The sequence below is a fragment of the Dunckerocampus dactyliophorus genome, chromosome 9 (genome assembly GCF_027744805.1).
Source record: "Dunckerocampus dactyliophorus isolate RoL2022-P2 chromosome 9, RoL_Ddac_1.1, whole genome shotgun sequence".
NCBI lineage: Eukaryota > Metazoa > Chordata > Actinopteri > Syngnathiformes > Syngnathidae > Dunckerocampus > Dunckerocampus dactyliophorus.
Window position 1 is genome coordinate 4,281,620 of NC_072827.1, and position 24,133 is coordinate 4,305,752.

The 24,133-nt window shown below is 45.4% G+C and overlaps 1 protein-coding gene across 6 annotated transcripts in view; it reads left to right on the plus strand.

The window, feature by feature from the left end:
• The window catches only part of rif1 (replication timing regulatory factor 1), a 54,432-nt gene that overhangs the window by 24,940 nt on the left and 5,359 nt on the right, over positions 1-24,133 (plus strand). For 5 of the 6 annotated variants that reach the window (XR_008572439.1, XM_054787079.1, XM_054787081.1 and 2 more), the window contains 14 exons: positions 4,833-4,932; positions 5,043-5,329; positions 5,399-5,601; positions 7,949-8,042; positions 8,113-8,244; positions 8,321-8,463; positions 13,260-13,349; positions 13,426-13,480; positions 13,548-16,637; positions 16,711-16,839; positions 16,913-16,999; positions 17,109-17,212; positions 21,801-21,951; positions 22,029-22,146. Coding sequence is in view for 5 of the 6 variants with exons in the window: in XM_054787079.1 (XP_054643054.1) it covers positions 4,833-4,932; positions 5,043-5,329; positions 5,399-5,601; positions 7,949-8,042; positions 8,113-8,244; positions 8,321-8,463; positions 13,260-13,349; positions 13,426-13,480; positions 13,548-16,637; positions 16,711-16,839; positions 16,913-16,999; positions 17,109-17,212; positions 21,801-21,951; positions 22,029-22,146 (4,783 nt within the window). In the remaining variant the exon portion in view is untranslated. The remainder of the gene's footprint in view (positions 1-4,832; positions 4,933-5,042; positions 5,330-5,398; positions 5,602-7,948; positions 8,043-8,112; positions 8,245-8,320; positions 8,464-13,259; positions 13,350-13,425; positions 13,481-13,547; positions 16,638-16,710; positions 16,840-16,912; positions 17,000-17,108; positions 17,213-21,800; positions 21,952-22,028; positions 22,147-24,133) is intronic. The other variant, XM_054787080.1, reaches the window with a different exon arrangement.

Genomic DNA, 24,133 nt, shown 5'->3' on the forward strand with positions numbered 1-24,133 from the left:
TACTCCTCTTTCAAACCATCTGTTTTCTTTGGCCAAAATCTTTACCTCGCTGTCCTCAAAAGAGTGATTGGTTGCTTTAAGGTGTAGATGTACTGCTGATTGAGGCCCACTAGAATTGTCCCTGCGATGTTGATAAAGCCTTTTTTGGAGCATTTGCTTAGTTTCCCCAATGTAGTGCTCTTTGCATTCCTCATCTTTAAAGTGGATGGAATAGACCACATTGCTCTGTTTTTCGTTTGGAGCCTTGTCTTTAGGATGCACTCATTTTTGTCTCAGGGTATTTACTGGTTTGAAATAGGTAGGAATTTTGTGTTGCCATAAGATCCTCTGGAGTTTTTCGGAGATCCCAGCTACATAAGGGACTACCACTCCTCTCCTTTTTGCTTCTGTGGGCTTTTGGGTTTCTTTCCTTACTCTCTTCTTTTGACATTTGTCAAAAGCCCACCGCGGGTACCCACAGGTTGAGAGCGCTCTCTGGACATGTTGTCTCCTTTTTCCTTCCCTCAGCACTAGTTGGTATTTGTTCCGCTCTATGTCGGAGGGTCCTAATAACCCCTAGTTTATGTTGTAGTGGATGGTTAGATTCAAAAAGCAGGTATTGGTCAGTGTGTGTGGCCTTTCTAAAGACCTCTGTAAGTAGCTGTCTGTCCTCTCCTATAATTACCTTGCAGTCTAAGAAGGCTAGTTGGTTCTCTTTAGCGTCCTCGCGAGTAAATTTGATATTGGTGTCCACCGCATTGATATGATCTGTGAAAGACTGAATTTCTTGTTTTTTGATTATGATAAAGGTGTCATCCACGTATCTAAATCAGTGCCTTGGTTTTGTCCCTGGGAAGGATGTGAGAGCCTGTTTCTCCATCTCTTCCATGTACAGATTCGCCACTATGGGTGAGACTGGTGAGCCCATCGCACAACCATGAATTTGTCTGTAAAATTTCCCTCTAAACTGAAAATATGTAGTTAAGGCAAATTTCCAATAATTGGCAGATGTGGTCAGCACTAAGTTTTGTTCTCCGATGCAGAGTTGAGTCCTCGAGCAGTCTCTTCCTCACCACCGAGACTGCTGCTGAGGTGGGGACAGATGTGAAAAGTGAAGTCACATCATAAGACACCAAAGTTTCCTCTGGCTCCAATCTGAGGTCTTTGATACTCTCCACAAACCCTTTTGTGTTCTCTATATGATGATCAGTGTTGCCTACCAATGGGGATAAGACTGTTTTTACATATTTAGCTACATTGTACGTGGTAGAGTCAATGCTACAGACAATGGGTCTGAGGGGAAACCCTTCCTTGTGGATTTTTGGAAGGCCATAGATACATGGTGTAGCCTTGCCAGGGTATAACCTATGATACATCTGTCTGTCAATTAGTTCTTCCTTCTCTAACTTTTGGAGACAGTCTATGATTTGTTTCTTATACCTACTGGATGGGTCCCTTTTAAGTTGCTCACATGTGTTGGCATCACTAATTAGACTTGTTATTTTTTTCTTCATAGTCCATTGTGTTGAGAACCACTGTGCATCTGCCCTTATCAGCTGGTAAGATGGTGATGCTCTCATCTTTCTGCAGAGCCGCTAATGCTTTCTTCTCACCTACCGTGATATTGGACGGTGGTGGTTTAGCACTACTGAGAAGGGCCGATATTCTCAGACAAAGGTCCCCTGCCTCTGTTCTAGAAAGGTTATTGTTCCTGATGGCCGATTCAGCTGCTGTGATATAGTCTACTGTGGGTATCGTTTTAGGAGTCACTGAGAAGTTGAGAGCCCCTGGTTAATACTGCCTTCTCTGTCTCTGAGAGGCTTCTGTCTGACAGATTTTTTTATCCAATTTTCTTTAGTATTGGTCTGATTCCCCCCCTCCTTAGTGTTTACGACAAGCTGTGGTCGATTTTCCAATAGAAGTTTCTGGAATTTTCCCTTATGCCTTTCTTTAGTTTTGCTATGGTGCTTCATATAACCCGATTTAGTAAATTCACAAACCTCCGGGAGGAGCCAGGGCCGAGCCATTGTGTTCTATGGCTATAAAAACATGGTTCTGGTCTTTAGTAATCAGCAGTAGAACAGGTACGTTTCAGGAAAATATCAGTTCCCAACTAAAACAGGGAGAAAAGCAGCTTTTTGTGAAAAGATACATTTCAAGCATAACTTTCACGTTGACAGAAATATTTTTTGCTCTTCTGACAGCTCGAGTATCTAAACAACTGTACCACGACATAAACAACACAAAAAAGGCTTTAACACCATGAAATATTTACAATGTTGACATTTGGAATGAAAAATGTTCCCACACTGCTTAGCCTTCTGCCCGCTACACACCAGACTCTCACTTCCTCCTTGCTGCCATGCGTGTTTACATGTGAATGATCCATGCCGATGCACCCCTGCCACATTGTGGCCGTTTTTATGGCTTAAACTGCATGAAACACTACCAGATACCGGCACACAAGCCTAGGATGCCCTCTCCTGGCTGTCGGTATGGGGGGGAAAAAAAGACATAGAAGTCGCTCCGGAGTATAAGTCTCAGGACCAGCCAAACCATGAAAAAAAGTGCAATTTATTATAGCTTGTTAACGGCGACAACTACCATATTTTCCAGACTATTTTTGACAGCCCTATATATTGTACAGTCAAACTTGTCTATAGCGGCCACTAGAGGGAGTCTGCAAAAGTGGCCGCTATAGACAGGTGGCCTCTCTAGACAGGTTTACGTCCAGTTTGAATGTTGACCAGTAGAGAAAAAAAAGGGAAAAAAATAATAATAATGTTGACCAGTAGAGGGCACTGCGGACTGTGGATAAAAGTTGTACAGCACTACTAGGCTTATTATCATGGTTCATGGTTTAAATCCTGAACATGCATGAGTCAAACAGTAGCACATCACATAGTACAATTCACAATTTTGCATGTCCAAAAAGGAGTAGGAAGAAGCAAAGCTTATTTAATCCTACCCCTCATCAGTTTCACATCAGTTGCAATACATTTATTCACCTCTTGTTCTTCCAAGTGTACTTTGTAGGTCTACATGACAATGTAGTGCAATCATAGCCAAGGTTTTTACTTACTAAAAGGAAGCTAGAGGCTTAATAATAACTGATAACTGATAAAATACTTCAGTTAAGTACAACCGAACTCAGTTTTGCTCCTGCTGCCGCATGCATGCTAGCGTATGTTTTTTTTTTTTTTTTTTTTTTTTTTTTTGTAGCGTCGCTGGGAGCACGTCCTGTTCCCAGCCTACTTTGCGGTAATGTTTTGGTGCAAATGCTCTTAAAGTTACATGTTTGACCAGGAAATAGCAAGCTCAAAAGAAGACGGCTTTTTTATGAGGAACAACTGACAGTTTGTGTGGATCTTGTGAATGATTGTGACTGAGCTAGGACTCAGTAATTAAAGTCTACACACGACGGCTTCATTGATTGAAAAACGAAACTTTTTCGTGCATGAAGCTTCTACTTGAGTTGGTAATTTGGCTGCTATATGCAGTCAGATATTGACCAAGGGAGACAAAATGGGTGGCTGCTGGCTGCGTTGGACAGGTGACTGCTATACACAGGGTCTATAACATGTAAATTTGCTGGGGGGGGATTTTTCAGTGGCTGCTATAGGCAGGTGGACCTTCTATAAAGGTGGCCGCTAAGACAGGTTTGACTGTATGTATCGCTTTTTAAAATTGTTTTTAAATATTTGTCAAGCCCTATTGTTGTCAAAAATTAGAAGGCTAGATTCATGTTTGCACATATTAAAAAACTATTTTTCCCCTTCAAAATGCATTTGTAGACTGCAGGTGGTGCTATCACCCCTGACCGAAATCATAATCCAACCCAGGGGTGGGCAACCTCTTCTGTCGAGTGCCATTCTGCCCCCTCTTATATTCAAGAAAATAGTGTGGAAATGTAACATGAGTTTTAGTCTTTAAAAACAACAGATGTGCAATTTGCAAAAACCTTTTTTGAGTCCTTCCCATATTAATTTCTTCAAAAAGGAAAAAAAAAAACTAGCGGGTATGCTGGAGCATATCCCAGCTGACTTGAGGCCAGAGGCAGGGTACACCCTGGACTGGTGGCCAGCCAATGGCAGGGCACATCTAGACAAACACACTCACATTCATACCTATGGACAATTTGGAGTCGCCAATGAAGGTAACATGCATGTTTTTGCAATGTGGGAGGACGGCCCGGGGCTGACTTGCATGTTTTTGTTTTCTTTCAGTAAGGTATGACTTTGCTCTTCACACAACACTGTAGACTCCCATTTTTTAAAATGTATTTATGGTTAGCTTACCGCGGGGGTTGCATGCGGGAGAAGCCACCTGCGGGTAAAGGCAAAGGTTATAGACGTGGATGTGACGCATATTTTCATGGACTGATTCTAAACGTTGATTTCCAGTTCACTGTTACAGTTTCACTTCAAACTCCATAAAGTCTATTTAATAAAATAAAAAGGAGCCAATACCAGGAGGCTCTGCAGGCGCCCGTTGCCTACCCCAGATCAAACCAATTAGAAGTTCAAAGGAAGGCATTTTGGTAAAAGGTGTCGTAACTGTTGGCATCTGATCTATTAGAAAGGCTCATGTAGGCTCCAGGTGGTGCCGTCACATGTAACCGTCACAGTGCTTTAGCCAATCGGGAGCCTTCAGGATTTCTGACATCTTGAAAATACACTTCCAGTTTGCAGGTAACTAAGCCAGTCAGAAGCCTGAAGTACGACAATTGTGGAAAGACGGTAACAATTGAAAACATAGAAACATGAAATGGCGACTCCTGTTATTGCTTTTAACATGCTGCCGTGTTATTCGGCACGTTTTCATATCAAAGCGCTTATTGCCGCTTCCTTCAGCTTCCGTCCACGTTGATGGCGGTCTCCTGCATCCTGCAAGTCATGGTGGAATGTGTGGACTTCTCCCCGTACACGCCGCACTTCCAGCAAAAGTTAAAGTGTAAGGCAACTTGTGAAGTGTCTGACTGCTCCCCATTTTCATACCTCTGATCACCGAGGTACCGCAGGACCATTACTCCTACCATGTGTTTGATGATCTTCTTCCCGCAGCTCCTCACACTCCAGGAAACTGGACCAAGAAGAGAAGCAAGGCCCTCGGGAACTTGTCCACTTTTGAGTCCCTGCTGGTTCGGTGTCTAGATGTTTACCTGGCCGGAGAGGATGAGCTTTCGTCTGAGGGCACTTGCACGGGCATGGCACTGCTCTCGGTCTTGTCAGCCCTTTTCACCAACTTGGTTCTTGCTCACGCTGTCAAGGAGGTGCTCACTTCCCTCATTCCGCCTCTCGCCGTGCTCTATCAGAAGCCACCTAAATTTACATCGCAGATTCTTGCCAAGGTGCGTGCATGGAGCCGTGTTTTCTTACCAGCTCGTGATGTTGCCCTAGTAACGCTTTGCCTCCTGCAGATGGAGAAGCTCGTGGGCGAGTTTCTTGGCTGCATCCAGAGCCGCTGCACGCTGGCGTATGACGACGACCTCCTGGCTCTGCTTTCTCCGCTGCTTTGTGTCCTCTTCACACACAAGAACAAGCAGCACCGCACGGCTGTCGCACACTTTTGGAATTCCACATTTGCCAATGCCGTCAGCTTGACGTATCCCGAGAATCTCAGGTACGAGCAGGGCCGGGCCATCAAAATCCCGATTAATTGAAGCTCCAACCTCGATTTCGATTCATGTCCGATTATCCCACACAATTATTTATTGTGTAAATATTTCTACAACTTTGAAACAAGTGCAATGACTATTCCAGGGTGCTGGAGAGGAGGGTACGACCTCGGCTACGGGAGGTGTACTGTGGTTATCATGCTGGTCGTGGAACACTGGACCAGTTCTACGCTGTGTTCCAAATGGTTATGCAAATGATATTTTTCTCTGATTTTGCTCAATAGGCAACATACAGTAAATTAGTCATCAACCTTTAGAGTACAATTTGAATGTTATTGAACAAAGCTCCCAATGGTAGTATTTTTTTCAAAAATAAAAACTCCCACATGATTATGCAGATTTTCAGAGCATTTCACCACTTGTTAAGCGAAAATGGTCATTTGTTGAATTTGCAGCACGAGGAGGTGATTTTTACTGAAAGCAAAAGCTATTTCAATCACTAACATTTGAACAGGCCCAGTTACATGTTAACATAAGATCCCTTGTGAACGCCTGTCTAAGTTGAATGCCAAAGCTCCAGCGTAGATGTGCAACAGAGCCTTTGTCCCGACAGTCAACTCTTAAGCCCCAGTCACACCACCCGAACTTTGCTGTAGCGTCCCTGTAGCGGTGAAAAAAATCATCACCGCTCGTAACCGTGCACAAAATGAGAAAAAAAAAAAAGAAAACACGGGCGTTGTCCTAGAGGTGCACCGCTGAAGCCGCCGTTGCTTTAGTGTTGGTTTAACGGTAGCGAACGTTGGTTTGGCGGTGATGCGAGCGTTGATAGAGCAGCGTTCTGCGCATGCGGGCTGTTGGAATCCTCATTGTTCTGTGGGTGGTGTCGAATAAACAAGCCTACTAGTTATTTATGACTTCTGTTAAATGGTGGTGCGCGGTTACGAGCGGTGATGAATTTTTTTTTCACCGTTCCAGGGACGCTACAGCAAAGTTCGGGCGGTGTGACCGGGGCTTTACAGAGGCGGAGTCAATAAGCGCGCGCACGCGTTCGTGCAAGTGTAGTGGTTTTTTTTGCTTGACAGGCTCTATATAGGCAATTTCTGTGTCAAGCTAATGTGTACACTATGCTCGAGTACCATCGAGTGCAGGGGTGTCAAACCCGTGCCATGGAGGGCCGAGACACTGCAGGTTTTCTTTCCAGCCAGTCACTATAGCAGGTGATTTTAATGATCAACACCTTCAGTTTGAGGGAAGGAGCTCAAGCTGAAGAAACTGGTTGGAGAGAAAACCTGCAGCGTCTCAGCCCTCCAGGGCACGAGTTTGACACATGTGATCTAGTGGGTCAAATGTTAATTACACTTCAAGACAGTTAATAAAAAAGATCAAACAAATGTTTTATCGATTATCGCCGGTAATTTGTAGCACAATTATCGACCAATTTGTATTGTGACAGGCCTAAGTTCTATCTCGGGGTCTTGTTCACAAGTCAGAGAAGATTGGAGCGTGAGGTCAACAGGCGGATCGGCGCAGCGTCTGCAGTAATGCGGTCGCCATACCGGACCTCCTAAGGTATAGGGTGAGGAGCTCACTCATCCGGGAGGGAATCAGAATCTAGCCGCTGCTCATTCACATGGAGAGGAGCCAGTTGAGTTGGCTCGGCCATCTAGTCCGGATGCCTCGGGCATACCCGGCCGGGGTATGTTTTCCTCAACAGTGAAAAGTTGCGTCACTAAACAACATTAACTTGGCATATTTCCTTATGAAAATCAGAAGCCAGGTTTTTCTTCAAATCACGTAAAAAGCGAGTATATTTTTGATGCATTCTCAAATCCCGATGACGCCATGTTTGTAACCAAGAAGGAAATGCAGGTCTTTGGTGACTTGATTTATTGCTGGGAGTCAGTGTAAATGGAATTGGGTTGTATTGTCCAACGATGAAGCCACGTTTTTAACTCTGGTCTTTCAAACACAACCACTCAACTGTGAGCGAGGCAAAAATGACCAAATCAAATTTTGATTGCCTTGTCTTTCGTCGCAAAATTGAGCACCGAAATAATGGAAACGGTCGATTAGAAGCTCTAAAGGTCGGTTTTGGTTATTTTTCAAATGAATCACCCAACCTTAGGTACAAACTAACCAGGCATTATTTAAGAAATGAGTGCATCTGGTCCACACTGACCATTAAGGTCAGGAGGTTAGATCTTTGTTAGTTAGTTCTTTGAACCTACATCAAAGATGCTCTATATAACAGGAGCTTGCTGCTGGTCATAGGAATATGCTGCAAAAATGTGTTCAACTTGCAGGCTGCTTCAGAAGGTAACTGTTACTACTTTGTACTGCGGTGTCTTACAGACCTGTTCTGAACCATGTGAAGCAAAAGACTCCCATCATTCTTCCTGGCTTCGAAGCCGTCTGTGTTCCCGATGAGCTCAGTGGACAATATTCTGTGAGTTGTCCTTTTCAAAAAAGAAATAAAAATAAAGTATCTTTTTCTTAGCTGCGGTTTGTCTCCCCAGAGCGAAAGTTCCCAGTTAGAAACCAAACTCAGTGGCGTGCCAGTCGCCTCTGCGGGAAAGAGGGACTCTCAATCGGGAAAGACTGCTGAGGCGAACGACCGAAGCTCCGCTAGGACCACTAAACCGGTTTCCGTAAGTCTTTATCTGACTCTCGTCTGGCTTTCTCACCTCCCGTCTTTTGGCGCTTTAGTAATTGTCCTTTCTGCAGATGAAGCTGGACTTTGGCTCCCCTAAAGTTCCCCGCAGGGAGGTCCTGGAGGAGGAAGCCTCTGTTGACTTTGTTTTCATTCCACCTGAGACCAAGGAGAGAGTTTTAACAGAGCACCAAAAGGAGGTCAAAAGGACTAAAAGGTCTGATTCATCTTGTTCATGTTTTTGATAGATTTCTATACGCTCACTCGTTCGAGACAGATGCCACACCCACCCACGTGCGTGCTCACGGAGTCAGTGCGCTCGCTGGCTGTATAGGGCACACATGTCATCCACAGCCAACGCAGCCCGTATGCAGTGAAAGTTGCTCCTCCTCTAAAAGTGCCAAGTCGTGTCTGCGTGCTCCCAAGTCCGTACTGAGATGGTACTCACCACGTACAGATCCACAAATTTTGCCCATCTTTTTGCAAGTAGACAGCACGCACTTGTAAGTACGGCGGGTTGGGACCGCCGCTTTAATTGGTTCCAGCCCTGACTGTCCAAAGTCCATTTCCATAAAGTAGCATTTTCTTATTTATAAAAGGAATATTTTGTAATTGGAGCCTATAAAACCAATTTACGATATAAGTACAGGTTATTGTATTGTATTTGTACTTCATTATCCACAGCAGGGAAATTTACTTGTTACAGCAGCAAGCAAGATACACAAGTAAAGAATACATGGTGACTACAACATGGTTCAGGTGGTGCAGTTGTTGTAGAGCCTGACAGCGGTCAGGACCTGCGGAACCTCTCCTTCTTACACCGTGGGTGTAACAGTCTACTGCTGAAGGAGCTACCCAGGGAAAAAACAGTGTCATGTAGCGGGTGAGAAGTGTTGTCCATGATGGATGTCAGCTTAGCCAACATCCTTCTCTCCCCCACTTCCTCCACGGAGTCCAAAGGACCGTCCAGGACAGAGCTCGCTCTCCTGATCAGTCTATTGATCCTGCTCCTGTCCCTGTCCGTGCTGCCCCCTCTCCAGCAGACCACAGCATAGAAGGTGGCTGAGGCCACCACAGAGTCATAAAAGGTCCTGCACACACCAAAGGACCTCAGTCTCCTCAGCAGGTGGAGGCGACTCTGGCCCCTCTTGTAGAGGGCGTGGGTGTTGACGGACCAGTCCAGTTTGTTGTTAAGGTGAACACCCAGGAATTTGTAGCTGTCTACCAACTCTATGTCCGCTCCCTGGATGTTCACCGGTGTAAAGTGAGATGTTTTCCTCTGGAAGTTAATGATCATCTCCTTTGTCTTGCTGGTGTTGAGTTGCAGCTGGTTAAGCTCACTCCAGCTGACAAAGTCCCTGATGACCGTCCTGTATTCCAGATCATTCCACTCTGAAACACAACCAACGATGGCTGTGTCATCGGAGAACTTCTGGATGTGACACTGTGTGGAGTTGTGTGTGAAGTCCGAGGTGTAGAGGGTGAAGAGGAAAGGGGAGAGCTCCGTACCCTGAGGGGCACCTGTGCTGCAGAGTACCATGTCAGACACACAGTGAAGGAGCCTCACATACTGTGGTCTGTTGGTGAGGTAGTCTATAACCCATGCAGTCAGGTGTTGGTCTACTCCCACACTCTCCATCTTTACTCTGAGTAGTGACGGCTGGATGGTGTTAAAGGCACTGGAGAAGTAAAAAAACATGACCCTCACAGCGCTCCCGCTGTCCTCCAGGTGTAGCAGAGATTTGTACAGCAGGTAGATCACTGCATTGTCCACTCCGATCCCAGGCCGGTAAGCAAACTGCAGGGGGTCCAGCTAAGTGCCCACCATGGGTCGCAGGTGCTGCAGGATAATCCTTTCTATGGTCTTCATCAGGTGAGAGGTCAAGGCAACAGGCCTGAAGGCCTTCAGCAGCAGACTGTTACACCCACGGTGTAAGAAGGAGAGGTTCCGCAGGTCCTTCATACCGACCGCTGTCAGGCTCTACAACACCTGCACCACCTGAACCATGTTGTAGTCACGATGCTTTACTTTACTTTACTGTTCTCTTTACTTGTCTTGCTTGCTTGCTGCTGTAACAAGTAAATTTCCCCGCTGTGGGATAAATAAAGTACATACAAAGTGGTTAGGCTCCAGACCTCTCGACATGAAATAACAACCCTATAGTCACCTTTACACTCCTATTACCCAATATTGAGTAAATAAGACATTTAATACATAGAACCACTGTTTACCAACTTCTAAATACGCTTTTTAATATTATTAGAGCACTATTGTCAAAACATAAAACCCCTACAGTCACCTTTTATAGTAGGCATAATAAGAGAAAATAAAACACAACAGACTCACACACGTTAGCATTGGGAGAGTTCCTTGATTCTTTCAAGCGCTTTGAAATAACATAAATTAAACCAAACCAAAAAGGAAAAATTGCTCTTAAATAAAAATCACAATACTATTGATTTTGATTCGGTGTCGGTGTGTTGTTGTCTGAATGTTGACCAGAAAAAGGAGAACTAACCCTGAAATACTCTGAAGTTGACGTGTGTCAAAGCAGACGTCAGATCTTTTACTTATTCACTTCCTTCATGCAATTCATCATTGGACAATTTAGCTTGGGCCGCACGGTGGTCTTGTGGTTAGCATGTTGGCCAACACAGGAACAGCCTGGAGATCGGGAAGGCCTGGGTTCCCTTGGGCATTTCTGTGTGGAGTTTGCATGTTCTCCCCGTGTGCACGTGGGTTTTCTCCGGTTTTCTCCCACATTCCAAAAAAAACATGCATGTTAGGTTAATTGGCGACTCTAAATTGTCTGTAGGTATGAATGTGAGTGTTGGTTGTTGTTGGCTGGCGACCAGTCCAGGGTGTACCCCGCTTGTCGCCCGAAGTCAGCTGGGATAGGCTCCAGCATGCCCCCGCGACCCTAATGAGGATGAAGCGGTCTAGAAAATGGATGAATGGATGGACAATTCAGCCCAGTAATTGAGAAGCGGTTGTAGCTTGGCTAACTTGTCTAACGAGCCTGCAAACATTTCTACAAAATCCTCAACAAACTAACACCCGTGCTCGTGGTTAGGGAAAGACGTAGTCACCCATTAAATTCCAACTGAAATGTAAGATGTTTTTTATGACACACGGAAGTGTATTTTTATGTGTTGAGAATGTTTGACGGTTAAGACGACCTGTGAGCAAAAATAAACGTGCGTCCTGCCTGTAAACACACACAGCCGCACTAGCGTGCTCTGCTAAATTACAATTATAATTATTTCTGACAAACTTTCTCCAGTCTTTCAGGCCGCTGTCGCAAGGTGTTTACTTCGGGAGGGGGGGTTAGTGTTTGTGATGACATTCCGCCACAATGGAGCGGTCCGCCAGGGAAATAATTCCCCACCCAAACGTTCCTTCTCGTCACGATGACGTCACGTTTGGTAGAGAGAGAGAGAGAGGAGGAAATGAAATATGCATGCACATGTCATACGTAGGGTGCAGCCATCTAATATTTTAGTAATCGAGTATTGTAGTGAAAAAGTTTGCGAGTAAAAAAAAAAAAAAAAAAAAAAATATATATATATATATATATATATATATACACAGTATACATATACTGTATACAGTATACAGTATCTATATATATATATACACAGTATATAATCATTAGAAAAATAGTTGAGTACTTTGCCTGAGTTCACTAATTGTGGGCTATTTTGGGAACCTATCCCCCGCGCTAAAGGAGGGAACACTACTCGAATGGATGCACCCCTAGTCAACATATCGAGGCCGGCAATATTATCCAGTTTTATTTATTGTGAGGTTAAGTGGGCCTCACATCCCAACGTACGTGCTGGCTATGTGCAAAAATCAGTAAAATCGCAAGAGACACGCACGTGGCCCGCACAGGTTTTCAAACCCACAGACAGAACGCGCATAGGAAGAAAATCGGGATGCAAATAATATTTTGGGTGCATGTATGAAAATCTTGCACGCAGCCAGGTCGCAAGGCAGAGGAAGCGTGCGTGACTCTTGCACGTGTCGCAAGTTTAAAGCTCCTCCCACGGCGGGGCGACTCCTCCAGCTGTACACTCTGGTTCTCCCAACCTCCGTGGATGCACGGCGGCTGCTCACATAGCGTATGCGACTTTAATGCGCCTTAGCCGGCCATGGCGGGCGGCTCTTCCAGCTGTACACTCTGGTTCTCCCGGTCACCATAGCAGTAGGTGCTGTAGGAAGCCAGTACGCCCATCTTGCAATCAAAGTCACTGCGCTTCACGAGCCTCGTACGATGCCCTCACAGTGAGTGAAACATGTGACATGAAGCGCACCTAGCACACACGTGTGGCACGCCGCACTCAGGATCTAAACTAACTAACTAAACAGGATCTACATGACACTGTGGGTTCCCTTAGCAGCTCCTTCAGCACCAGACTGTTACACCCACAGTGTAAGAAGGAGAGGTTCCGCAGGTCCTTCATACCGACCGCTGTCAGGCTCTACAACACCTGCACCACCTGAACCATGTTGTAGTCACCATGTATTCTTTACACTGCATTCTTTACTTGCGTATCTTGCTTGCTGCTGTAACAAGTGAATTTCCCCGCTGTGGGATAAATAAAGTACAAATACAAATAAAAGCTACCGATGGAGGGCGAGCGGCAAGCACCTGGGTGTCACCAATCACTTGCTCCCTAAGTACGACACACTCGCAACCCCTCTGATACCCTACTTCCTCTACTTGCTGGCCTCGGTCAACACATTTCGCGACAATTGCTGAGCCAGTGCCTGTGGTAACATGTACGTCGGGATGTAAGGCCCGCTTTGATTTGATTATGGTGACAGGCATGTATCATGTATCAGTGTGTTTTTTGAATGTCTTATATTTGTATTTTACTTCATGTAGTCATTTTTATGCTTGAATTAGGCCAAAAATACATAAACTGTGCTTGTGCTTTTGCATATTTTTAGAGTGCGATATGGCGAAGGATGACTGTAGTTTAAAAAAAAAAATCTTTGTGTCAAAGGGTGGACATACCTGCCATGTACAACAACCTTGATGCCTCCTTGGATACCACCGTTTTCACTCAGTACACACAAAGCCAGGAAGACTCCATGTAAGTACAACAATCAGTACTTATGTGCAAGTGGCATGAAGCAGTACTTCCAGTATGTCATCCCATCCTCCCATAGGGGCAAACCACCAACGGACCAAGCTGATGCTGTTGCCCAGGATGCTCCAGAAATGGTAAAGAAACCTGTGAGCACATGAAGGCACCCCTTTCAGACATCTCAAACTGTCTTTGACTTCTCAGGGTACTGACTCAAGCGAGGTTGCTGACATTCAAACAGAGGAGACTCAAGACGTTGCGTGCCCCAAGGCTTTAGAAAAACAGGCAGAAACGGAGGAGCCAGAGATGATACCAGAGTCGTCCGATGTTTCCATGGAGGAAGATGCCAAGAGTGACGCCAGAGCTGAAGATGGGAGCGCTCAACCTGAAAAGACCACCAGTCCCAACACGTCAGTCTCTGGAACTCCTCAAAAGTCCAGCAGTGGTAGTAGGCGTCAGACCTTCATTACTTTGGAGAAATATGCAGAGGGAAAGCCTGTAGGGACTGCCAGCACTGTGTCCACCTTCATAGGTCCCCTAGTTCAGACCTCCAGTAGCCAGGAACCCTCTAAGGACTCTTACACTCCCTCCCCTGAGGACTCCCAGAAAGAGAGTCCTCAAAACTCTGAGAGTGTCTGTGAGGAGACCTCAGCGTGTCCTGTGAGTCACATCCAAGCCTCCCCTCAAAGGCCCAAAGTGGATGGTGAAAGGACAGTTGAGCCTTTCAGGCTGATTGAGGGGCCAACATGTGATGAACCTGAAGATGATGTCATTCCAGACACTCAGACTGAGGACGTAGGAATGGAGAATCCTGCAGAGACCTTCACCTCAGTAGATGTGACGCCTTCAGATCCAAACACGGATTCTCAAGTTGCTCTTGGTGATTTGCAGTCCTCAGAGGTTCTGACTTCTCCAGGTGATCCAAACATGGTTTCTCGAGAGAGTCTTAGTGATTCGCAGTCACAGAGTGAGCGGACACGAGCGGGCCGCAAAAGAAGTAAGCATCTGCTTCCGGAAGACGTTCTGACACAGACGCTCGCGTCATCAAACAGACCAAATACTAGAAACAGGAAGGCCAGTGAGGAGGACACTGGTAGACTACGGAGGAGGTCTCTGAGGGAAAGTAGCGAGTCAAGCCAAAAGAACTCTCAAGGCCGATTGCACAGGAAGGTCAAGCTGTACAGCAATTCAGGCGAGTTCCTCACTGAATGCGAAAACAAGAGGAAAAGCGGCAGGTTCCGAGAGTCGAGTCAAACGTACTGCCTGTCGGACTCTCTGTCTGAATCGAGCCAGTCTCGGCGAAAGCGAGGCTGGCATCGTAAGTCCATAACGGAGCCCAAGGAGGAGGATGGAATGAAGGCGGAGTCTGTGAAAATATCCAGTCAAACTGACTTCCTGTCGGATACCCAGTCTGATTCTGAAAGCCAGTCGCAGCAAAGGAGCCGCCGGTATTCTAAGTTCCTTTTGGGGTCTAACGAGGCCAAGCCAGAGGAAGCGTCCAGTCAAAGTGACTTACAGTCAGACAGCCAGTCTGTTTCTGAATCCCAAGAAGAACGTGGTCCGCCTGCCAAGGACAGTCTTAATCGTCCCGAGACCACATCTGAGAAAACGTCCAGGGAGACGGACTTGCAATCAGACACCCAGTCAGACTCAGAAATTCTGTCACAGCAAAGGCTAGACAAAGCTTCTGAAATACTGCAGCAGATGGAGAAAGGACATTCAGATACTAAGTCTCAATCAGAAGATTCTCAGAAAGACTTAAAAATCGGCTCACTTCAAACGGTCGGCCAAACCCAAAAATGCGATCTTGTCGTGCAGGAGACAAACGGAGAAAGGCCCTCTCAGATTGCTTCTTCTACCAGTGAGTTCCAAGACGTGGCGAGCACAACAAACGGCGATTCACAGGTGGATGAGCCTGAAGATGTTAGTCAAGATTACCAACAGATCGTGCCAGCGTCCGCTGAAACGCCACCTCTGAAAAGACGCAGAAGACCAAGTAAGGCGTCTCCAGAGCAAGGAGCTGATCAAAGTGAAATCAGGACTTTCTTCAGGAGGGTAATTATCGCTAGTTCTCAAGAAAATCGTCCATCAGAGGCCTGGAGTGAAGGTAGGAAACGAAGGAGCAAGTCTGGTTGTCCCTGCATTCCAGAAAGCTCCCAGTCATCGGATGGTGCTGCATCCACGGAGTCCCCTCGAGGCAGGGGCAGATATTCAAGGCGACGATCTGCTAACACAGAGTCGTCTGAATCCGAATTGTCAGAGGCCAGGGAGAGTCCTTCATCCCTAAAGATGTCCACGAAGAGACGCAGGAAACCCAGAGGGATATCTCCAAGTGGTCGCACTGGCGAACCTCGAACAAAAATGGATGCCAAGGACTCTGCAACTGCAGAAACATTGGAAACTGCTAAAGTAGAAGATGGGAATTTATCAAAAAGCCAAGATTCCGTAGTTTCTCAATCCCTAGAGACTTTGGACAACTCCAAAGAGAGACGAATGGACCTTGCTGAAGCACTCGAGCCCCTTGTTCAACAAAAAGCCCAGCCTGAAACCGCACAGAACCAGAGTCCACTCAGTGTGTCACCTCGCAAGAAGCGGGGCAGGCGACGAGTCTCTCGAACTAAACCTCACCCTGCATCCTTACAGGAACCACAGCAGTTGGAATCATCAGAGATGTTGGTCTCAGAAGGGATCGCTACTGAGCAGAGTCAGGAGGACTTGACTTGTGAGACGTCTGCTGCAGACACATCACCAGAGAAGTTGCAGGAGAAGATTATAGCTCAGGTGGTTGAATCTGCAAAGGATTCTGATTCTGGTCATCATGGAGATGCATTTGTTCCAGTAGTGGAGGAACCTCATAGTTCCACACTTGTACAAGACCAAGAATGTTCAAATGTAGTAGATTATCTATCAAGTGCTGGGGAACTTGGTGCCTCCAATGTGGAGGAGAAATCCCCAAAGCAGGTCTTGGAGGACAGAACTGAGAAAGATGTACCTGTGCATGATGGTGATAAAGATGGAGTGATGCCTTTAGAGGAAACCCAGACCACAGGCATGGATCCAGATGCTACTCCAAGCCATCTTAGTAACTCAGAATCAACACACAGAAGCGTCCCCCACCATTCTCCGGCAAAGCTGAAGGACCTGGAGGCTGCATTGGTGCAGGACATGGTCCAGAGTCCCTGCAGTAACATGACCAGAGGCACCTGGTCGCCTTCTGCCTCCCCCTCATCCAGTATCCTGAAGAAAGGTCAGAAGAGACAACTGGAGGAGGAGAGCCCCTCCCCTCTCGTCAAGGTAGGTGACTATTTGGCCACATGCAATCACTGGATTTTTTGGGGGGAATATAATCCAATGTCTCGCTTTGCAGTCCAGGCGTGTGTCTTTTGCTAATCCCATCCAACAGCAGGAGACCGCAGACGACATTGATCGCCGCAGCCCTGCCGTCCGAGCCAGCTCCCCTAGAAGATCCAAAGTCGGCAACCTTCCTCACCCCAAAGTAGGAATTGACTTGATCCCCACAGTTTTGAAGGTCGCTTGGGATTTAACAACATTCTGCCCCGCTGTCCTAGTTCATCACCACGCCAACAAAGGGCTCATTGATCTTGAGTCCCAGGAATCTTCGGAGTCCGAGTTTCAAGAGCTCTAAGAAATGCCTGGTAGGAAGGAGCTCAGCCTTTGGTCCAATCCTGGTCCTCTTCACAACTTCCCAGCTTGCGGTTAGATCTTAGTAGGCTGTATCACTGACACATCTTCACTTCTTCCTAGATTTCTGAGATGAGCCCCGTTTCCAAGGACTGCATCTACCCCGCCCTGGTCGGCTGCTCGACACCCGTAGAAGCTGTGCTGCCGCAGATATCCTCCAGCATGTGGTGAGTTGAGGGAAGGAAGAACAACAACTCTAGACATCATTAAACGTTTTGGATACCGTTGCTCCTGTCGAGGTTAGAGTGGTTAAATGTAGGGACGCTCCAATCAGGGTTTTATGCCCATTCCGGTACCAATCACATGAATTAATCAATTATGATGTGTTAATTAACAATAATACTAATAATGCAGTTATTATTTATTTAATTTATGATGAGTGCTAATGGCCAGGGGTGCCTTTTTATAAAGGGGAAAAGTCAGGACACTTCCAAGACCCCCTGACTGCGAGGTAATTACAGTAATTTATTAATGAATTAATAAAATGTGGGCCCATAATTCCCGGCTGCACCCCTGCTATTGGCTGTATATGAGAAAAGGAAGCCTAAGATCACCTTCATTGTGACTAAAACATATTTGGCTTACTTTTTCAAGATAACATATCCCTGGTGAAACCTCCAGAGGATGAGACGCCTTCTTTAAGGAGACTTTGGATGTGAGAATAAATTGGTGGAGCTCTAGCAGGACTTCCAGGGAACACGTCGGTGTTCCAAGTGAGAGAGCAGTTGGTGAACCCAGTGTCTACCACAATGCAATGATTTTTCGGGTTGTTAGCTTAGCATTCTGTCTGTCACCCACATAAAGGCCAGTGTTGTTCAGCGTTTTGCCTGCGTTAGCTGCCGTTTGATTGATCACACTGTGAGCCTCCAAAACTCACCGTACTCCAAGTGTTTGTTCTTCAAATGCCGTATTACATTAAAGCTTTTTCACATGCTACACCCGCCAAATACTTTTCATGGCATGTGCTGGCAGGTAAATTACACCTGTGCAGTGTGAAGGAAAGTGGCAGGCTGCATACGGATCGCCACAGGTGGTCGTCGTTGAAAGGCATTTATCTGCATATGCCGATCACAACATTTTTCATGGAACTCGTCCGAGACCGATCGGTGGCCAATCGATCGGAGCATCTCTAGTTAAAAGTGGGGAAAAGGTGCCGTGGAGAAAAAGAGTTGGTCAGCGTGCAGAAAAGGGAGTTCAGGAGGGCTGAATGGAAATGGCAGGAGTCAGAGCTCTAGGTTCTTTAGGGCATTTACACAGGAAAATCAGGATTGAACAGATAAATAAACCCTCCACTATACAACTGGGGATGTGCCGATTGATCGGCCACTGATCAGTACCATCCATTTTGTGTGGAAAAGCACATGGTCAGCATTTGCTGATAAATGCCTTTCAGCGCTGATCACCTGTGGCCCATACCATTGCAGCCTGCAGCCATTCTTGTGTGCAGTGTAGTGTCTTGGTTAGCGCCCCCACCCCCCACCCCTTTCCTTCACACTGCGCAGGTGTTCGGCTCCAAACCAAAACAAACATGTGTGCCTTGTGGAACTTTAATGCCATTTGTGAGAGTGATGTCAAGCATCACAAAAATATCTCATGAGAAACTTGCTTTTGATGCAGCATTTACGGCAAACACTTGGAGTACGGTCATGGTGTAGCATCAGTCACACGGCAGACAACGCTGGACAACACTTGTCTGTATGTGCATGACTGCCAGAGCTCTCCACCAGTGTGCTCCCGCATCCAAAGTCTCCTTCAAGAAGGCGTCTCATCCTCTGGAGGTTTCACCAGTGATACAGTGAGGGTCATAAGTATCTGCACCCCCTGCGATTTTTCAAGTTCTCCCACCTAGAAAATAGGGAGAGACCTAAAATTTTCATCATAGATGCATTTCCACTCTTAGAGACATCATCTAAAAAAAAAAAAAAATCCGGAAATCACATTGTATGATTTTTTTTAATGATTTATTTGTAAATGGCTATGGTTCATAAGTATTTGCACCCTTGAGATAATCAGTGCTAATATTTAGTGCAGAAGCCGTTGTTTGCAATTACAGAGGTCAAACGTTTCCTGTAGTTCCTCACCAGGTTTGCACATACAGCAACAGGGATTTTGGCCCACTCCTCTACACAAATCCCCTCTAGATCTGTCAGGTTTTGGGGCTGTCGCTGAGCAACACGAAGTTTCAGCTCCCTCCAAAGATTTTCTATTGGATTTAGGTCTGGAGACTGGCTAGGCCACTCCAGAACCTTGATATGCTTCTCACGCAGCCACTCCTCAGTCATCTTGGCTGTGTGCTTCGGATCATTGTCATGTTGGAAGATCCAGCCACGACTCATCTTCAATGCTCTGGCTGAGGGAAGGAGGTTGTTGTCCAAAATGTGACGATACACGGCCCCATTCATCCTCTGTTTAATACAGTACAGTCGTCCTGTCCCCTGTGCTGAAAAGCACCCCCAAAGCATGTTTCCACCCCCATACTTAACAGTAGGGATGGTGTTCTTGGGATGCAACTCAGCCTTCTTTTTCCTCCTCACACGACAAGTGGAGTTTGCACCAAAAAGCTCCATTTTTGTCTCATCTGACCCCATGACATTCTCCCATCACCCCTCTGGATCATTCAGATGGTCCCTGGCACACTCTAGACAAGCCCGCACATGTGCTGACTTCAACAGGGAACCTTCAGTGCACTGCATGATTTTAAACCATTACGCCGTAGTGTTCTACTGACAGTAGACTTTGAAATTGTGGTTCCAGCTCTCTTCAGGTCATCGACCAGCTCCTGCCGTGTAATTCTGGGCTGATTTATCACTTTTCTAATCATGAGTGATGCCCCACGAGCAGAGATCTTACATGGAGCCCCAGTCCGAGGTAGCAGTCATGTTCAGCCTTTTCCATTTTCTACAAATTGCAGCAACTGTTGATTTATCCTCACCAAGCTGCTTTCCAATTGTTCCGTAGCCTTTCCCAGCTTTGTGCCGCTCTACTATTTTGTCTCTGGTGTCTTTGGAAAGCTCTCTCGTCTTGCCCATGGTAGCAGTTGGATTATGACTGACTGTGGGGTGCACAGGTGACATTAATGAGCTCAAAGGGGTGGTAGGTGGGTGGTTACTCGAGGGGTAAAGGTGGACTTTTTTTAAGGTGGACTGAGAGCTCTTTTAGAGTCAAAATTATTGCTGATTCTCAAGGGTGCAAATACTTATGAACCATGGTAATTCACAAATAAATCATTAAAAAAATCATACAATGTGATTTCTGGATTTATTTTTTTAGATGATGTCTCTAAGAGTGGAAATGCATCTATGATGAACATTTCAGATCTCTCCCTATTTTCTAAGTGGCAGAACTTGCAAAATCGCAGGGGGTGCAAATACTTATGACCCTCACTGTATATGTTCTCTGGAAAAAGGAAGTGGTAAGCAGGACTCGCTGTTCCCTGGATATTTTATTTTTTTTGTTTCTAGCGTATGAACACTGTTACCACCATTGTCAGTCTTCTTCGCCCCCGCCGTGACAACTGCGAGCTTGCTCATCTTTGTATGTTTGCAAGTTTCTCCCTGACAAAACCCACAATGTCGACGAAACATTCTGCGCCCAAAAGGCAGAGGAAGATGCTAAGCTTCGCGCAAAAGTTTGTACTCCTGGACATGCTGAAGGAATGTAGACGTGCCGCGGCTGTACGGAATAGATGAATCTTCGGTTCGAGGAGTACTGCAGCAGTATGTTTTAACAAGGATACAAAAATGCTACAGTACAGCGGAACGGCACAAGGACAAAGAGGCACGGTCGGATGAGTGAAATGCATGTGAGTCACTTAATAATTTTTTGTGTCCAACCTCGTAGGTTGATCATTAAATTTCAATAAACTCTGAGCGTTTAGACAGAAATGTGATCAAATCTAAAGAAAAGTATGTAAAGTGTATGGTGAGGGCCTTTACAGCCTTAAAACATATTTGATGATTGTACAAAAATTTGTATTTCACTTATTGTGGGCTATTTTGGGAATGTGTGTGTTCATGTCTCACGTAAGGATTGTGGGTGATGGGCAACAATTCTCCCTCAAAGTGCACTTTTCCTTTTAAGGTTGTGGACAAGTCCAAACGCCTACGTGGGTTGGTCCAACAAATCTTTAACTTAAATCGATGAAATGTAGAATTACCAGAATTTCTGCTTGGACGTCAACAAGTCGCAAGCAGCTGTTCAACGCCCATGGAACAAATATCCACACATCGCTCACTGATGCTGTGAACACCAAGATAGGTCCGATTGCACGGTGTGCATAAAGCAATAACGCCTTGCACACTGCCAGTGTTCCCTCCTTCATCGTGGGGGTTAGGTTCCCAAAATAGCCCGCAATAAGTGAAATGATAGGCAACACTCCAAAAAAAAAAGTGCGCTTTTCCTTTAACTTTAGTTTGCTTCCCATAATATAACAGGTTTTAGAAAATAGGATTCCTTTTAATATTTCAAAATGAGGTTATTGTTCCTCATATAACTTAGAAATGTAGGAGTGAGAATGGACTCACATGAAATCAATAACATCTTTGCTCTGATTTGATTAGCTTTCTTTGCAATGTATTTGTAAATAGAAATGCCTTGTATATGACTAGTGCTCCATTGGCATTTAGACTAAAGGTTTCACCCCTTAGATGCTCCTGCTGGCTTGAAAATGATGATGAAGGATCATCAGTGGTTCCAGACGCTGCCATCAGGAAGTAAAAGCCATGTCATCATCTTTTACCGTGTTTCCCCTGGCAGGTCTCGTGGTTTCGGTCAGCTGGTGCGAGCCCGCAACATCAAGACAGTGGGCGACCTCAGCGCTCTGACGCCCAGTGAGATCAAGACTCTTCCCATCCGCTCCCCAAAGGTCTCCAATGTCAAGAAGGCGCTCAAGACCTACGAGGAACAGGTACGGGCCCACACAAGGCCTTCGGTCCTCTTCATTTTGAAGGAGCTAGTTGTTATGCGTGACCCATGCTCCCCCAGCGGAAAGGTCGAGGCGTCGATGAGCTGAAGAGTTTTGTGGAGATGGAGATGATGACCTCAGAGCTGGAGGAGGCGAGGCAGACTCTCAACCAGGATGAAAGGAGTGGCGCACTGTTAGGTACGTGTGTCAACCCACCAGAACCTTCCAACCTAAACACTGAGGAAAACCAATGTCTTCCATTTTGATGATGGTGTTTTGGTTTGTCTAATATTGCTTTCAAAAAGCAAACATGACATACCCGACAAGTCAGGAAGTGGCTTTGCACAGACCGGCTTTTTAGCTACTTCTCCCACCGATTCCTATGTTTACCACATAAAGAAGCGTTTTTGCTTCCGAGAGGTCACAAAAGACCCCACAACACCCAAAAAACTGCAAGTCTCACTTGCATATACTGTATATATCAATCAAATTTATGTTATTATGTATTGTGTAAAGCTAAGACATGAATAACATCAAATTAAAAGCACAAAATGAATGCCGATCCACCAGTTCAAGCCTGGAGTTTTTCCAGAGAGATGAGACATGTCTGTTTGACGTGTGTGTGGTAAAAGGCAGTGTGCTAGCATGAATTAACTTGAGTTAATTAACTCAATAAGCCATCAAAACTTACCTTTATGCATTCCCACATAGTATCAGCATTTGACACCAAGTATGAGGTGAAAGAAAAATGGTAAAGATACAGTAGTAGTCTATCTGTGTAAGCACACACACAATGGACCTGCGTCAAGTGAGACAGATGTAACAGAGAGAATCCAGACACTTTTCAAAATAAAACATAAAAAAAAAAGAAAAGAATGGAAATTGTTTTTTCTTTCTGTGCGGCCCGGGGGTTGGGGATCACTGTGCCAGAGCATATTAAGGGATGGATTGTGTCGCCAGTGAACAATGGCAATTGAAGAGGTTTGGAGGGGGAGGGGTGAGGATCTATTATCTGCGTATTTTCACCGTTTTCTGTATGGCCAGTCTTTATGCTATTTTGTGCTCCATTTGTCACCATATAAAGGCGTAAAGTCTGAATTCAACACTACTAAGAGTTGAAGCAAATATTCTTTTAGCCTTTGGTGAGCTTCAATTTCAAAATGAGCTGGCGAGCCAGGAGGAGTACCCCTGTGATGGTATGGCCTTAAGTTCATTATACCAGCACACAGTGTTGGGAGCACAAGACATCATTAGTATCATGACAACAACAGACCTAAATTGGTCAGTGACACTTTAGTACGTACCCCATGAATGTGGTCATCCACTTCCCTGTGGGATAAAAACAAGCTCCCAACTATATTGTTTGTTGTGGTAAAAAGTCCCCAACAAAAGTCCATTACATTTGGAGTCCGAAAGCCAGAAGCTCGGCAACCCTACGTTGCTTTAAGCGGCATATGGCGATCATATGTTTTTTACGGACACCGACTGATGCTGATCGGTGGCTGATCGATTGAAGCATCTCTAGTAATTAGAGCATCGAAAACCTGTTTCCCACCTTCTAAATATGCTTTTTAACATTATTAGAGCCCTCTAGACATTTAGATCTACAATTTTATCTGCCTTAAAGGCTGGACAGGACAGGGGTAAAAAAAAATAAAAATTAGAGCCCTCTAGACATGCAATAAATAACACTCTTATTGTCACCCTTACGCTCCTATTTCCCAATATTGTAGACATAAGAGAGAATAAGACACAAGACGTAGAAAACCTGTTGACCACCTTCTAAATACAGTTTTTAACATTATTAAAGCCCTCTGGACAAGAAATAACACCCCTGTAGTCACCTTTACACTTCTATTACCCAATATAATAGACATAAGAGAAAATAAGACATGGAAAATCAGTTTACAACCTTCTAAATACAGAGTCCTCTAGCCATGAAATAACACCCCTATAGTCATCTTTGCACTCCTATTACCCAATACAGTACATGTAATCAGAGAAAATAAGACGTAAGATGCATTCTTCTGTGTGTCTCAGTGAATGTGAAGAATGGGTGGCGGACAGGAAGTGAGTTGAGGTGAATATTAGCTTGCTGTGGGTGATGGCCGCAACAGTAGCCTGTGTAATTAATGTGATTTATTATGATTATGATTGTGAAGTCACTCCCAAAACATTTGGCCTT